Source organism: Durio zibethinus, chromosome 23, assembly GCF_047325235.1.
Source record: "Durio zibethinus cultivar Kanyao isolate XHJ-2024 chromosome 23, ASM4732523v1, whole genome shotgun sequence".
NCBI lineage: Eukaryota > Viridiplantae > Streptophyta > Magnoliopsida > Malvales > Malvaceae > Durio > Durio zibethinus.
Genome location: NC_143184.1, coordinates 17872391 through 17889934, shown reverse-complemented (window position 1 = coordinate 17889934; position 17544 = coordinate 17872391). Strand labels below are relative to the sequence as shown.

At 31.0% G+C, this 17544-nt stretch overlaps 1 protein-coding gene across 12 annotated transcripts in view; it reads left to right on the top strand.

The window, feature by feature from the left end:
• Positions 1–10470, top strand: part of SWEETIE (HEAT repeat-containing protein) — a 41451-nt gene extending 30981 nt beyond the window's left edge. For 2 of the 12 annotated variants that reach the window (XM_089752163.1, XM_022916343.2), the window contains exons 32-48: positions 139–350; positions 1055–1199; positions 1302–1370; positions 1766–1822; positions 1962–2048; positions 2135–2263; positions 2458–2661; positions 2793–3254; positions 4409–4474; positions 4985–5082; positions 5193–5319; positions 5466–5604; positions 6534–6844; positions 6936–7070; positions 7157–7321; positions 7408–7533; positions 9255–10470. In XM_089752163.1, coding sequence (XP_089608289.1) covers positions 139–350; positions 1055–1199; positions 1302–1370; positions 1766–1822; positions 1962–2048; positions 2135–2263; positions 2458–2661; positions 2793–3254; positions 4409–4474; positions 4985–5082; positions 5193–5319; positions 5466–5604; positions 6534–6844; positions 6936–7070; positions 7157–7321; positions 7408–7533; positions 9255–9968 — 3246 coding nt within the window. In that variant the 3' untranslated portion in view covers positions 9969–10470. Of the gene's footprint in view, positions 1–138; positions 351–1054; positions 1200–1301; positions 1371–1765; positions 1823–1961; positions 2049–2134; positions 2264–2457; positions 2662–2792; positions 3255–4408; positions 4475–4984; positions 5083–5192; positions 5320–5459; positions 5605–6533; positions 6845–6935; positions 7071–7156; positions 7322–7407; positions 7534–9254 lie in introns of all 12 variants that reach the window. The other 10 variants (XM_022916345.2, XM_022916344.2, XM_089752165.1 and 7 more) reach the window with 6 other exon arrangements.
• Positions 10471–17544: the final 7074 nt, after the last annotated feature.

The following is a 17544-nucleotide window of genomic DNA, read 5'->3' as shown; positions in this document are numbered from 1 at the left end:
GTTTGTGACATGTTGAATGATTGCTATTTCTTTGGTATATGAAAGTTGATGAGCTGTTCGCATATTTTGTCTTTTGTTCTTTTTTAAGTTGTTTCTGTAAAGTAGTACCAGAAGAATTCATTTTCTTACTTTGCCCAGGTCCTTGCTATGTCAACAAGAGCAACTGCTGAGATTAGTTCTGCAAATGATTCTGTTAATGGTGACTCAAGATTGAATTTTGGAGATGATGATGAAAACATGGTCTCTGACTCTAAGAACATGTCTGTTCAAGGTCACGCATTTGAAATTTCTATTGTTGGTCGTAATAGAGAAAAGCACCTCAGATACCGAACCAGAGTTTTCGCTGCCGAGTATGTGAATCTTCTTTATCTGTACATTTTGCTAATCTTTTTTTCCCTGCCATGATTCTCTGATTGTCAATGCATTCTGAACCAAGTAATTGGTCTAGTTTTAATTCCGCTTGTTCTCTCTCTCTCTCTCTCTCTCTCTCTCTCATAGTTGAGGAGGCTGCCTGGGATTAAACCTTGGTATTGGAACTAAGAGTCCAACACTCTACTGACAGACCACACAGCTGTTGTCCTGTACTGCTTTCATCTAAAAGTTCAAAACCATATATCTAGGCAAAGCTCTTGAAAGATACCCAGCTCTCAAAATATATATGCTTGCAGAATGTCATTATTCTAACCAATGGTTTATGTTTATGCTGAATGAAAATATAGTATTTAGGTGAGAAATAATACCATAGATATTTTTAAAGGATCCAAAATGGAATTTATTCTGTTGCCTTTAAGCCGTCTCATTGTAAAAATCTATTAAAGTAGACTATATCTTCTAAAGTTCTTTGCTTTCAGCATGGAACCCAAATGATATGATTTCTATGGAAAAAAAAGTTTTGAAGTTATAATCTGGGCCATAACTTTAAACCAAACATGAATGTGTAAGCCCATAAAACCTGCAAAATGCATCTGTAATATATTGAACAAAATGCCATTTTTCTGATTGGCTTTGTATCAGTAATAAGATCTTTTTAGTTAAATAACTTGTTGGTTTATAGGTGCTTGAGTTATCTACCGGAAGCTGTGGGAAAGAATCCTGCTCATTTTGATCTCTCTTTAGCAAGGATAAAAGTTGCAAATGGACAAGCCTCTGGTGATTGGCTAGTCCTCCAAGTTCAAGAGCTAATATCGGTTGCTTATCAGGTTCTAAATAAAAAATCATTAGCTTGTAGACATCTTGTCAGTAATGTCATGAAATTTGTCTGAAAGCTGACATTTTATTTTTCTATATGTTATTTTTCATAGATAAGCACAATTCAGTTTGAAAACATGCGACCAATTGGTGTCAGACTTCTAAGTTCTGTTGTAGACAAGGTAAGTTTGGTGAATGCTAGTTCTAACATTTAATTAGTTAATTTTCTTCTGTTAAATACCAGTTTGAGCTCTTGAATATATATTTAGTGCCATAAAATAGATACACTTTGAGCTATATCAATATTCCTCATTTACATTTTATTTCGCTAAGTAATATGTCTTACTTTATTTGTACTGACAAATATTCTCTTTTTATTTGTTCTCCGAACCAGTACTTCTTTTGGCATTAATTTTTGAAGAGTCTCCAAATATGTAAAGTAGCAATGGATGCATTTAGAACTCATAACTTTTGATTCGGAGTTCTCGGGGTTCAAATTTTAAGGATTGCCAAGGGATAAGTTATTGAATGCTCAATGTTAATTTGTTTCAGTTATTTGACCTTTTTTTTTTCTCAGTTTGAAACAGTTCCTGACCCTGAGCTTCCAGGACACGTTCTACTAGAACAGTATCAAGTAAGCTCATTGAGTTGCAGTGTTTAGTATCTTCTCTAAGGATGTCAGATCTCAGTGTGCTATTATATCATGCAATGTGTATGTTTAAATGAGTTGAATTTCGGGGATTAGTAATTATTTAAATCTTTATGAAATTAAGGCACAACTATTATCTGCTGTTCGCACTGCACTGGATACATCATCTGGCCCTATTCTTTTGGAGGCAGGTCTGATGCTGGCTACTAAGGTGAGAGCATTTGCAGATTTACTTTATTATTTGCAAAAATATATTATGGACATAAATATGGATGTGGTGACATGTTGCAAATTCAGATAATGACAAGTGGAATAATTAGCGGTGATCAAGCTGCAGTAAAACGCATATTTTCACTAATATCACGTCCACTGGATGACTTCAAGGACCTATATTATCCTTCATTTGCAGAATGGGTCTCATGTAAGGTATGCTGGTTGCAGAAAGATGAATTCACTTTCTACAAAAGATCCTTCTGACATTATTAGTACTCGTAGAGAATGGAGGTCCTCTATTCTTCTTCTTCCTTTTTTTTTTTTTTTTTTTTTTTTTTGCTTTTTATGCTTGTAGTATGGCTGTTTACTAAGATGAAGCTCTTACTAATTTACCAAATTTAAAATAGATCAAGGTAAGACTTCTAGCTGCTCATGCCTCTCTCAAGTGTTATACTTATGCATTCTTGAGGAGACACCAAGCTGGGGTTCCTGATGAGTATCTAGCATTATTACCATTGTTTTCAAGAAGTTCAAGCATTCTGGGGAAGTACTGGATCTGGCTTTTGAAGGACTATTGCTGTATATGCTTGCACTTAAATCTCAAAAGAAATGTAAGCTGAATTGGTTGTGAACCTGTTAATTTTGACGGATGTAGAATACATACACAGACACACACACACATTGTGTAATATATAATAAATATAGCTTTTTAACATTTTGTTTTCTTGCTCACTTCTTTTAGTGGAATTCATTGCTTGATGCAATTCAATCACTTCTGATCTCATCAAAGCTGCAGCCTTGTTTGGAAGAAGTTTGGCCTGTTATTTTGCAGGCACTTGCTCTGGATGCAGTTCCAAAGAATGTTGATAGGAAAGGAAACTCAGAAGCTGGCACTGAAAATATATCAATAAATAGCTTAGTATCTGGCTACAGTATGGTTGAACTGGAATCTGAAGAATACCAGTTTCTGTGGGGCTTTGCCTTGCTTGTTCTATTTCAGGGACAAAATCCAGCCCTTTGTAAACAAGTTATACCATTAGCCTCAAGTAGAGCAAAACATGATGGAGATTCTCCAGCTGAGGACATGACTTCTCCAGGCTTGAAGTTTTATGAAATTGTTTTGCCAGTGTTCCAGTTTCTTTTAACTCAGAAGTTTTTCTTGGCTGGTTTTCTTACTGTGAATATCTGTGAAGAACTGCTCCAGGTTGTGTTCTCTCTCTCTCCATTTCCTGTTTATTTTCATTTTTGATAGCATTTACTTGGTGCTTTTTTACATTATGGTTTCGTAGTTTATTTATCTGTTTATTAGTCAGTTTCTAGATTAAATAAACGGAATTCTGACGATGCATTTATTTTGCTTCCCACTTCAAATTCTTGGAAAATGTATTGTGCTACTTAAAACAGTCTTTTATTCTATAAGCTTGCTTTCAAGTTGCAACATTTTGATGGAAATTGTTTTGGGTGCCAATGCAATTGGTTTAGCCTATATTCTTTTGAATTTATTCTGTGCTGACGTTACAACTATCCTAAGAGAAATTATGTATATCAAGATGATTTATTATTGTTTATCATTTCCATAGATTAATTGTTACGACATAGTTTTGACTTATTTTCATGGGTATGCAAGGATGATGGTGGTATTTGTTTTTGGGTTTTGATAATTTTGATGACAGTAAGGGCTTTGATAGTTCTTTTACCAATAAGGGTGCCTCATAGATGGTGACTGGTCCTTTGAGATTGCATGACTCGATTTATAATTTTTTGACTATGACAGAATTACAGAAAAGGAGAGGGCTAGCTTTACCCTGAAGAAAAGAAATGGAAAACCAAAAGAAAAAATTGGCAGTTTCACATAAAAAAAAAGTAGATAGCTTACAAATTAGCATCACTAGTGACATCTAGTAGACAGCATTTACTCCTATTGTGCATGTTTGAAGATCACATTACACCAAATAAAAATTGAGGAGCTGCATTAGACATTGTGTGATAGTTTTCATATGCTAAGTATTTAGGTTAATGGGTATATTAATCATTTGTACTATTTAATGTTCTAATAAAAATACATGAGAGACTACCACATTGGTAGACTCTGTACTTTTTCCCAAACAATATGGTATCAGATCAATTTAGGCTTAAAAACCAATATGTGTGTGTGTTTGTTTGTATGTATATTTGTTTATATATGAAGGCAAAAGGTATCTATCAGTTATTCAAAATCTGCATTGCAATGTCAAACAAGATACTTAGTTTGGGCTGCTCTAATTTCAGTTTAACCATGACCATTGTGGTATGATGATTCCTTCTATGAAGGTTGGCAAATAATTTTACTAACAATTTTGTCATATCCAATCCAAGCAGGTTTTCTCTTATTCTATCTACATGGATAATTCATGGAACAGTCTAGCAATATCTGTTCTATCCCAGGTAACCCTCAGTTCAATTGAAAGCAACTCAAGTTTTTGCGTCAAATTTGATGATCATAAAGGCTTCCCTGTTTTTTTATTTATTTATTTAATTTTTTGGGGTAGTCATGTTGGATAAAAGCATTCACCAAACTGAAATGAGCCCGTAATCATTTTATGCAAGTGGTCAAATATATGACTCTTGGTTGACTTATGAGGATGTGTTTTCCTTATTAAATTCCCATTTCTTTACTGTCATGCATAAATTCAATCTTCTTGAAGAGATATTTTGCTAAAAACTATTTAATGTTAATTTTTTGTAATTCCTTTTTAATCTGCATTTTGGTACTTACATTACTGAATTCCTTCCTTGACATAATTAGAATTGCCTTCTATTATCAGGTTTCAAAGTTTGTTTGTTTTGTGTAACCAATGCCGATATGTTAGTTTCTCAGAAATTAGTTGGATAAGTTTAAATGCTTAATTATTATAGGGTAATGCTGAGAGTTCAATTTTCTATTTCTTTCAATAGATTGTGCACAACTGCCCTGAAGATTTCCTTGAAGCAGAAAATTTTGCTTATCTGGTGGTGGAACTTTGTTTGGGTTGCCTTTTTAGAGTTTTTCTCTGGTATAACATTTACCACGGTATCTTAATTCTTAAGTAATTTAGTAGATGGCTAGTGAAACACATTCACAATTGTAACCTTGGGCAATCATTTTCTTCTTTTCTGCATTCAGTGCTAGTGCAATCTCACCTGATCAAGCCAACTGGGAGGATTTAATATCACCACTATTTATTGCTGCAAAGACAATAATGACGCGTTTTGAACCAAAAGTGCGTTTGGCGTCCTTGTTCACATTTCTAGTATGCCATATGATTTCGTCTTATGATAAAATTTTTGCTCGTTTCTTTATTGATATTTATCTTTGGTGTTATGCCACTTTTGTTGGTTATTTTATATTTAATTGCTAAGTCATCTCAGCACTGAATCACATTGTGTGAAGATGCAGAAGCAACTGAATTTAGTAGCATTGGCATTTCTGATGGTTGGTTACAAATTCATAAGACAAGCTTCAACTGAGCTATCCCTATCAAAAGTTACTGATTTTGTGAAGAGTGTCAATTCTTTGTTGAAGAAACTCATCGATGGTGAGCAATTTCCTGTTTTTTCTGCTCACATTTCTAAGATATACACCTACATTTTGAACCCGTTTCTTCATGGGTCATTAAGATGATTTAATTATGGTATTAGAAATTAATATCTAATATTCATTAGATTTATTGGTGAATATTTTTGTTACTTCTTTGAAATTAAACATTAGTTGTCTCGTAAAACTAAGCTAGGATCCACACATCAAATCATGTTATGTGGATAATTGATTTGGGTGCTTAGATATTCGAATTTTGATTGTACCACCCATCAATGTACCAGGAAAATATTTATCCTTTCTAGGGCTGAAAAGGTTTTTTGTTGTTGTTGTAGTTTGTTTGTTTTTTTTTTTTTTTGGGTGGATTGCTGGAGAGGGGGATTTGCGAATCTATCATTCTGGGGTTTCTTAAAGTTACCGGCATTTGAATTGCTGCTAATAAAGTTCTCAAATGGGATTCTACGAAGTCTCAGGATTGAAAAGAGAAAACTATACTGCTACCACGTAGTAGTTTTGTAACTAATGCGTTGTCATGCTGTAAATATTTTAGGTGAAAGGGAAAATTGTATAGAAGTAAGAAGAATGGTCAGTGATATTCAAAGAATCATGTTGAATATGTAAGCCCATGGAATTAGCAATAATTAAAGAATAAAAACTTTTCTGTGCTTATGCTGTATCTATTGCTTACCAATATTAATCATCTGGTTGATTGAAGAATACCGCATTTCATTTGATTCTTTGTTTTTCCACAAATATTCTTGAAAAGGAGCACAATGTTCTGGTTATATTAATAGCATTGTCACATATATCAAATAGGAGTGACAATTTGGTTAGATTAATAACATTGTGACATATATCATAAATGATTTTGTCTTTAGGCTGTTGACTCATATATAGCCGCATGGAGGCTAATTGAATTTTATATTGCAGATGCTCCTAACCTTGGTGATGACGCCATTGTCCACCTGAGAAATATTTTATGCACTTCTCTAAATGAGATTGCTGGTTTGACCAAGGATTGCATTGCAGGCATTCATCTGCTGCAGAATAAGAGATCTGACTTACGCAAGCTATTGCTATTGAAGCTTGCATTCTCTATTGAACAGATCATTATGTTGCCCAAGATAATGCATGAAATTCAATGTCTAGAAGGCAACAAAGATAGTGATCCTATCTATTTTTCGGTGTTTAAATTTTGCACTAATTGTATGCAATCTATACTAACTGACTCAAATTTACAGGTAATGTAACCTTTTAAACATCTAGGTCTACATGCCTGTTTTTATTTGCAAAAGAGTGGAAGACTGATAATCAAAAACTTTTGGGGCACAGGTACAGGCTATTGGGTTGCAGGTGCTTAAAAGCGTGGTGCAGAAAAACAGCACTATGGAAGGCCACAGTTACATTATATTCATTATTGGAGAGCTGGTTGGGGAGATTCTCACCATAATCCAAAACACATTAATGGTGCACCCTTTATTCTTTTCCGAAAATTTAAACCGTGTTGCTACTTGCTAATAAGTGTGCTGATGATTTGTGTCATTTGGTGACAGAACCCCATGACTAAAGAATCAGTTACTATTGCTGGGGAGTGCTTACAAGTCCTAATGCTTCTCCAAACAGTGTCAAAAGGGTGCGAATCCCAGAGAGGGTTCATGAGTCTCCTTCTGGAAACTATTGTTATGATCTTCTCAGCATCAGAGGATAAATGTTCTCTGGTAATATTTTTTGAGAGCCTTTAACATCTGAAATGCTAGTTCCATTGTTGTTTCAAACAATCTTTTATTTATGATTATGTTGGCAGGAAGTCAATGACATAAGAAACACTGCTGTGAGGATTGTTTCTCGTCTTGCTCAAATTCCATCTTCTGCTGGTCATCTCAAGGATGTCTTGGTAGCAATGCCTGAGATGCATAGACAGCAACTCCAGGTGCTTTTCTTGCTATTTTCTTCTATATAGATGACAAGTTTGTCTATGGCATTTGAAAGAAACGGAAAATGAGAGCAGTTCTGACGTTTAGCTGAAATTTCAACTTTGCTCAACTTGGTTAATTGTCTAGTTAGTTCGAACCAGATGGCTTTTTGCACCAAAACATTTTCTCAACATGTTTCTGGTAGAGCAATGGATTCAGAATATTAAAGAATTACCTCAAGTCTAAATTACATTATTGATAGAAATAGACAATTTAAGGGTGAAATCCAAAAAACCCCTTAACATTATCCTCAAAAGACAAACACCCCCCCCCCCCCCCCCCCCAACCTCTTGTTTCAAAATGCATATTTCCCCCCTTGACCATCTCTCTTTGTTAGTTAACCGTTGCCTTTTGTATGGCTTACAGCTAATTCATTTAAGATGAAACTGAGTTCTTTGTTTTTGGACTAAAATTGCCCCTGTTTCTCTTTACAAAAAAACCTAAAATTATTATTTTTAAAATATTAAATAACTTTATTTGCTTTTCTTTTCTCTTTCACTCATCTAACATTTCGTTGTTTATCTCTCTTCAATCTTCATCTCTTCATCCATTACCAAGAGAACTTCTCTTTTAACTCAATTTGCCCATCATAGTTCATCTCGCTTCCTATGTATGTATTACCACCTATCAATTTCATTTTCTTTCCCTCCTTCCTTGCCTCATCATGTTCATAATGGCTTTCTCTCTCTAACATGAGTTTTCTTGAAGCTTTTCTTATTTATTTTCATGATCTTTATTTCAATAATAAACTTTTCATGATCTGATACATAAATTTCAATAAATGATAATTCGTGTAAACAATAAAAACTAGTTGTCTTTGTCCCTCATCTGGATAAGATGGATCTGAACTTTTGGCTATGACTTGCTTGATGGCTAAAAATTATAATGGGTTTGCATCTATAGCAAACTCCCATAAGACGAATATTTTGGTCAAGAAAATGAATATTGGTAGTTATGATTGCCTAAATTATGTGATGCGACTTGATATTGGAAAAAAGATTTTAAAATTGCTTTTATATTACTTATATATTATGCTCTATTTTTTAATTCTATGGCAGATTTACTTATGCTTAATTTAGGGTTGATGTAATTGAATCCAATGTTATTTGATTGCTTAACTTGTTAATTTTGTTTGGCTATCAAAACTTTTGCAAAAAAAAAAAAAAAATGTAGTTCTTCACTAATGGGTTTGTTTATATTTTATTTTTAAACCATTTTTGGTGTTAAAAAAAAATGTTACATAATCTTCTTTGTGACATTAAGAGTCAAGACTTGAAAGAAAAAAATTTTCTTTTTCTTTAAATTTACAAATTTTTACAAGCTCATGAAAAACGACAGCATTTTAGTTTAAAAAGAGTTAATTTGCTTTCTTCTTAAATGAGCTTATAATGGACCTCAAAGAACTAATGTTGACTAACGAAAAGGATGGTCAACAAGGGGGGGGGGGGGGGAGTTTACATTTTGAAACAAGAGGGGGGTTTGTGTCTTTTAAGGATAATATGAAGGGGGGTTTTTGGATTTCACCCAGCAATTTTAGTCTTTGTTGCCCTAAATTTTGTTTGATATTGCAGTTTTTAATTTCTATTATAATTGTAAAGTTACATTGCTGAATTTGTTTGGAAAGTATTGATGTTTAATGAAGGAATAATCCATTTGACAATCACCATTCTTGTTTCAGGGGGTTATTCGTGCTTCTGTAACACAGGACCACAGTGTAGCACAACCAAAATCCATAGCACCAGCATTAGAGATTAAACTACCAGTGCCATTGGTAGGGAGAAGAGAGGACAATGCCCTATCATCAGCCACTCAAGTAAAGCTTGAACAGCTAAGTGAAACAGGAGATTTATCTCCATCAGCCACCCCCATAAGCTCCAATAATGATGACATAGAAGGTGAAGAGGATGAAGATGATTGGGACACCTTCCAATCTTTTCCGGCCTCAAAGAATACAGCTGAAAATGATTCTGTAGTTGAGAATGTTGCAAAAGAACCAGACCCTGATGAGAACATATCTGCTGCTTCTGAAATCGCTATTGTTGACTTTCAACAATATTCGTCTTCAGAAAATCCCAATGATATGTATATAGCAAATGCAGAGCATCCACAGGTTGCAACTGAAATAATATCTGATGGTACAGGTGATAGAGGAAAGACGGAGCTACTTGATGCTATATCAAACCCTGTTACTGACCCTCATGAAAATCAAGATCAAGAAGGAGAAGAGGAACTAGTATCGAGCTTAGAGAGTGAAGTGACAGGTGCTATGATTAACGACAAGGAGAAGATATTGTCTGATCTTCAAGTTGTTGAAGAGGTGAAAGAATCATCTGTAGAGATGGAGGACGATAAGCAGAGAAGGGACAACCCAGTAGCGTCAACTGAACCTTGACATAGTGAAGATGCTGAAGGATCAGTCGATGTAATCGAGGATCATAAGCACCGAATGGAGAGTACTGATAACAAAGTTGATGCTCAAACTCCTGAAGAGCTTTCTGGTAATGAAGCCAAAACGAAATAGGAAGCTAATATGGAAGCTGGTGAAGACTGAAGGGAATAAGATCAATATTCAGGACAGTGAGAACTTGAAATCACCTAACGGCCAAGACGAAAATCCAAATTTAGAATCTGGGGAGGACAATGATAGAAGATGAGTTATTTTTTCATGAGAAAAAAATAAGTTTGTGTAAATGAGTTATGTATGTTCGGGTGAACAACTGATAGATCATAGAAAGGTTAGAAATCACCGTATGCGCCATTTTTGTATTTAATAACTGCATATTTGATCCCTTACCGAGTGAATTTTATTAGTTTTATTTTCTCATTTCCCTGGACTGACGTTTTTAGATTTTTTTTATTTGTTTAATATGAAACGAAGTTTTTGTTTTTGTGTATTTCTTCCTTTTTGGACTGAGGGTTAGAGGAATGTGAATTTCTTTAGAAAATTTTATATTTATTTCACAAATAATATATCCATAACTTTTGGAGATTAAACAATTTACTTTCTTCCAGTTTTGAGAAAGATACGACATCGTCAGTTATATACTCTGTCCCTAAATATTCGAAGCTAAAAATTTTACTTGATTAAAAAAAAAGACTTATTTCAATATATGGGTTTGTTAAGATTAATATACTGAATTTGAAATTACAATTTTATTTTCATTTTGAATAATGAATTTAACATTTTCAACATTTGATCTAACATAACATTACTTTTGGAAGGTTTAGAATTTCTTTTCAAATTTTACTTGAAAAGGTAAAATTTATGGATTCTTTGATTTTCAATAAGATAGTAAAATTTATTGTGTTTCCTTTTTTGTGCTACTTTTATTTTTTTTTAATATTAATCACAAAAAATTATTTCATTTTTTTTTCTTTTCATATAATTTGCAATATTTATAGACTTTAATAAATTTAATGATATTCATATTGTATATTTTTCTCGATTTTTTTCTATGTTTATGCTTATCACCATTTAAGTTTTTTTATCTAATCAAATTTATATATTTAAAATTTGCTTCTAAAAAATTTATCCAATATTTTGAAATGATGCATTTGTAAATTCTTTGAAAATTTAAAATTTATCATTCAAACGAACTATTAAAGTTTGCTTGTTAAGGTGCAAAAGCAAAATGATGGGTCGAGATGGGTAAGAAAATAAAAAGGAAATATTCTTATTAATGCTTTGTAAAAGAGAAAAATTGAAAGAAAAAATAAAAAATTGTCATTTTTATTTAAAAAATAATTTATTCCAAATTAAAAATATTAATGGGAAGAAAAAGGAAGATGTGAATCATGTATATATATTTACGAGATTATTCATTATTTTTTATTTTTTCTTAATTTACAAAGGATGAAATAGCAAAGTAATATATATTCTACTTTTTTTTTTTTTCAATATTTTAACTTAACAAACAATGAAAGAAAGAAAATGATTCTTCCTTCCACTCTTCCATCTTCCTACCAAACTTGTCAATGAAAAGAAAGCAAATATTTACTATCGTTTTTCTTTTTTTGTTTACTTTATTGAGGGATTAATTAGAGAAATTTCATAAAATTTCATGTCGAAATTGCAGCATATAACACATTATGGTATTTGATACATGGAATGATAGATAAAATAATATATAATCATTTTTTATTATGTTTATTTATATCTAATTGAAAGGGATAGAATTACAATGAGGATTATTATCCTTTTGATATAAGATGATTCAATCCTCTTAAAGTGGAGATGATTATTTTTAATCTATAATTTTAAACTTACATATCTTATTATATCCTTAAAAATTATATCAATAATTTAAATTGTATAAATTTTAAAGAAAACTAATTTTGATTAATAAATAAATTATCTTATTTTAATCTTTGCACACATAAAATATAAAATAAAATAATATTATTTAATCTAATTTTATTCATAATATCATCGTACTATATATTATTATAATCTTGTGTACCAAACATGACTTCATAAGAACATTAAAATAGGTAATATTTAATATGTAATGAGACTAAATTTATTAATCTAGCAAAGTTATTCAATAAATTGAAATTATTATATTTGAATTAACTCAATAATATATGGTAGTGGTTTTTATCTTCTTTCTATATATATATATATATTATTCGAATCTTGGAATTAATCGTTCAAAAATAAGGTAATAGCTGCTAAATCAAATCTTAGTTGTTGGTATATTTAGCTAATTTAAATTTTTTTAAAAAAATAAAACTACCATTAAACGATCATCAAATCTTATTTGCCGATTTTGGAGATATTTTTTTTTTCAATTTTATTTTCTACACTAAATAAAAAGTGGATTAGTACTCAAAAAGCCAGTGAATTTTATTAAAAATGTAAATAAATTATCGATTTTATCTTCTATGAAAGTAAAGTAATGATTTTTTAAATATTATTATTATGTCTATTAAATTGAGAAAATAGATGAAAATTTCTAATTGTTAAAATTATTAAAACTTATTCTAGTCTCCTTTTTTTTGGAGCGTTAGTTTGGTATTTGTAATGTTGTCTCTGTTGCTTTGCTGATAGGTTTTTAAGTGTACAATTTCATTTATTGATTATTATCTCTTTATCTTGATTCTTTTTCTTTTTGCAATGTTGTCTATTTACTTCCACAAGGTTAACTTTTATGATTGTTTAAGTCAGCGCACACCTGATTGTTCACCACACATGATGGTTGATATCTAGACTCGTCGCTATAGAATAAGTTTGTCTTTGCTATGGAGGGACTTGTCTAGGGATGTCAATTTTATCAATATTTAATGAGGAATCTAATTTTTTATCCGAATGGAGATAGAGATTGGTATTATATTATGGGAATGAGTATTATTTTAAATTTTTATTAAGGACAGGTAATATAATACCTACCTTAAACCCGTACTCTACATATATATTTATATATATATTTAGTAAATAAATTTTTTATTACATAATATAAATTATTATTTTAGATTAATTAGAATTAATATATTTTTATTGAAAAAATATATATTAATATATATTTACAAAAATTACCTAAATACACAAGATAAAAATTAAAAAATTAAAAAAAATTAGTTTTTATTTTTTTTAAGTTATGGGTATAGGGATTACTCTTACCTATTAAATATCTACGGGGATGGAGATAAGATAAATTTAAAACATTTGTTCGGTCTAAGTACGAGGATGTATATAATATAAAATCTAATGATAGGAATAGAGAATGCTTTACCTTACTCATACCCTATCCATTGATATCCCCAAATTTGCCCAACTATTTTCACTAATGTCTCATCAAGGCATCACTTCAAAATAGAACCGATTACCCTTCAACTTACCTAGGATTAATAAATGCAACACACTCTTGCTTAAAATCATTAAATAATCGCCCACGTCAAGCTCCACATAAACTTACTATCAACTGTCAATTATTTTAGTCCTATCGCTGCTCTCTCTCTCATATATAAGATAAAAGAAGGTTTAAGGTATAAACTAAGTATTCTTCCTCTTGAAACTTCCTTAGTATTTACTTTATACGTTCTTTCTTATTAAATCTTTAAACACATTAGAAAAATTCTTAATTTTAGGAGCATTAAAATTGTGAGAGTTTATAAAAGTGCCAATAATTTTATTTTTATTTTTATTTTATTGACCTAATTAAAACAGCTCATAATAACTTAATTTTTAGGGCTAAGTTTAGAAATATACCCTGTGATTAACACTGAAATGAAAGTGTCCCTAAGGTTTAAAATGTAACACTTATCTACCTTACAATTTGTTTTTTTATTTTTTTCCTTCTTCTTCATTTGAATTCATATACTCTCTTTAAAAATTCATACGTTATCTCTAAAACCAAATCAATTCTCTCTCTAAACCTAGATCAATTCATAAACAATAACTTTCAAACCATAAGAAAATATCCATTTTGCTACCATCAAAAAGGAAGTTGTTAAGAATTAAATCAATCCAGAAAGCCAAATCCCACAATAAAAATAAGTAAAGAATTCATCAATAGAACAACTTAGAAATAAAACCAGAATTCTAGCAAACAACCTTAGAGAAAAATCCATAATTAGAAATTCAATCACAGAAATCAGAAATTACCACCTAGGCAAGAAAATTCTAAAATGGTTGCAATTTTTATTTAGTGCTTTGATCTATGCTTGTGCTGGAGACTTAGGAAATTTTAAATGAAGAAGAAGAGGATTTGCTTTGGGTTTTTAAAAACTGTTGAATAACGCGCATGAAGTGGGCAGTAGGAGGTGGGCGGTAGATCGACACCAATTTTTGGGTCATTAATTTTTTTGTTTAAGGTTTGAAAGTTTAAAGAGAGAGGGATGTGAAGAGTTTCAGTGTTGTAAGAGGTGGCCGATGGTGATAGGTGATGGCCGACAATTTCATATGGATGTGATAAGGGCAAAAAGCTATCGATTGCTAAGTTTGTTCTTGTCTATTGAAAGTTGAGAATTAGAAAGAAATTGAAATTTTAACTGTAGAAAGAAAAGCTTAAAACAGAAGGATATGGATTTTGAAGCTTTAAGTCTCCATAAAATCGTGCCGTTTTAAGGCTAAAAAATAAGCAAAATTGAAGTGATCACCTACGTGAAGATTGGTTGTGATGTGAACTTGTAATGATTGTGGTGGTGTGAAGTTTTTGATGATTTGAAAAATTGTTATTTATAGATTAGTCTGGGTTTAGAGAGAGAATTAATTTAGTTTTAGGGAAAGAAAATAAATTTTTAGAGAGAAAATATAAATTTTTAGAAAGAGAATATGAATTTAGATGAAGAAAAAAAAAACTAAAAAAGTAACAATTTTGGGTAAATAATAAAATTAAATTAAATATCATATTTTAAACATAAGAGGATACTTTCGTTTAAACGTTAATCACATAGAATATTTTAAAAATTTACTTTGTGATTTTATCCAACTGTCCGCTCTAAACTTTTATCCTTGTGAATCCACTTTCTCCCCGCTCCCCCCCCCCTTTTTTTATGTTTGCTTTTATCTCCCTGCTCTTATCCCTAGCAATCTCACCACCTCTAATTTTTTGAAATCTCTATCACTCTCACCATTCTTTCTTTTTCAAATTTCCTTAAAATCTCCATTACTATCAACACTACCAATCTTTGCCACCATTGTCACCATCATTGTCAATGTCATTACAATTTCCTCTGCTACAATTTCTTCAATTTATTTAGCTAGGTATTGTCGAATCACTATGTTCTTACTATTTTTGTTTTTCTAATGGGTTTAAAGCTCTTTGCTGAACCTTTGCGTTTTTTATTTTTAAAATCCTTGATTTTTCTTCTCAGCTTAATCGTTGTCATCTTCTTCGTCAATGTCATTTCGAAACATGTATCACTAAAATCAATCTCTCTTCTCATTTTGATTGTGATTTGGAATTGACGGTCCATATGTCTTACTAATAAATTTCTATAGAGTTGTGATTTGTGATTTCATTTTCGAGTTTAATCTTTTAATAGTCTTGTCTAATAGAGTTAAGAATGGAAGCAATTTCATAGAGGATGAAGCAATTTTTGGTCGGGTAATTTCTTTTTTTTTCTTTTTTTTATTACTAATTTAAATTTTTATTTCCTTTTCATTTAAGGTTAGAAATCGATTAATTTTCATAACTTTCTCCTCTTGATTTAAACTTGTTGTTTGAATCTTGTTAATAACTTCCACATTTTTCTTTGACTTTTGCTTGTTATAGACTCTATTAAATTGTTTTTGAATTCTGCTTATAGGACAGTCGCGCCTTGTATACAAGCGTTTTACTACTATTTACTTTATCTTTGTATTTGATAGTTCTGAAACTGAACTAGCTATGCTTGACTTGATACAAGTTAGTTTTTGATTTTCTTGTGGAGTTACCTATAATGGAGTAATCTATTTATGAAATGTTTTTCTTCTATGTTATGGTCTTTTCAAACTCAAGATTTTAATTTACTTTATACTTGGAGATGTCTGAATGCTTAATCTTGCATTATAGATATGAAAACTTTACATAACCTCAATAGAGCCATTTTGACGATTTTTGTGATGATTTGAAGTTGAATTAAGTTCACATACACCTTTTTATAAAATACATCTTCTTTTTTGACCATTTAATGAAAAAAAGAAAATAAAATTGATTTTTATGTGCACTGAAATTGATGATCACTGTATGTAGTATAGCAAAATACCATTACTAAGAAGCTTCAGAAGCTATCTGTTTATAACAAAAAGGCTGGATATATATAATTAGCAATTAGAATATTCCTATTGTTTAATTAATTGATTCAAGGAACACTACTGGATTTGAAATGATATTGTCTAACATTTGAATTGAATCACCACATTTATTTATTTAGAATTCTTTTGGTTTAGTGAATAAGTTTTTGTGTTAAAAGTTTATATTGATTTATCAGTATACAAGTTTGTATTAAAAGTTTGTATTGATTTATTAGTATGCAGGTCTTGTACTTATGACCTTCATAATGCTCTAATCAATTGAACTAATAAGCTAATTTTTTTTTAAAGTTTGGCATAAATTTATTACTCTTAAAACATTACTGATAAGTGATAATGAAAGAACATTTTTTATATTTAGATTTTAGTTTGGAGTTGTAATTGTGCGACAAAATTATTGTTGAAAAATTGTTATTTCAAAAGCCATGATGTTAGTCATTTTAATTTAGATTGAAAATTTTGAACCTACTAACCTTGAATTGAAGTGGTTTGGAGTTCACTAGAGCTAAGAAATAGTCAAAAGAGATGGATGATGGTTTAAAGTATGGTATTAACTTTATGGAGCAGGGCACTAGGTGTTCAGTAGTTTGCATAGGCTTTAGAAGAGTATGTTTGTGATTCTTCTTACTTCTAAAGTTAGATATAAAGTAGGAAACAGGCCACAGATGATTTTAGGTGATGTTGTTTTTAGGCATGTTTGCTATGGCTCTTTGTTTTTTCCTTATCTCTTGTTGCCTTTCTTGAAGGCAATAACAAACATAAGGATGATAGCATACTGATCTACAAGAAATTTAAGTTGATGAGTTACTACCTTGCTTACTTGTATGAAATTCGTTGAGAAATTCATTCTTGTTTATCTAATAGATAAGGATTATTGTTAGAGTATATGTCTATAGTTAAAGTTGACATTGTCTAGTTCTGATCCATGCATTTCAGCAATGCTGAGTTCCCAATGTATTATACCTTAGCATTTTTTAGAGGGAGGATCATAACAAAATGATTTTTTTTGAGATAATAAGTCTAGTCTTTGGAATAGCTTGCTTTGCCTATCACCTTGTCAAGACCTTCAAGTTATAATCTTAGATTATTATCATTAGCATAAACTTTAGTGGTGTTTGGAAATTAATCATATTTGTTATTATGTGGTCATTCATGTAAAGTTTATTGACATATGAAACTTTGAAAGAAGAAGATATTCCATCCATCTACTGTTGATAGAGAGACTGATTTTTGC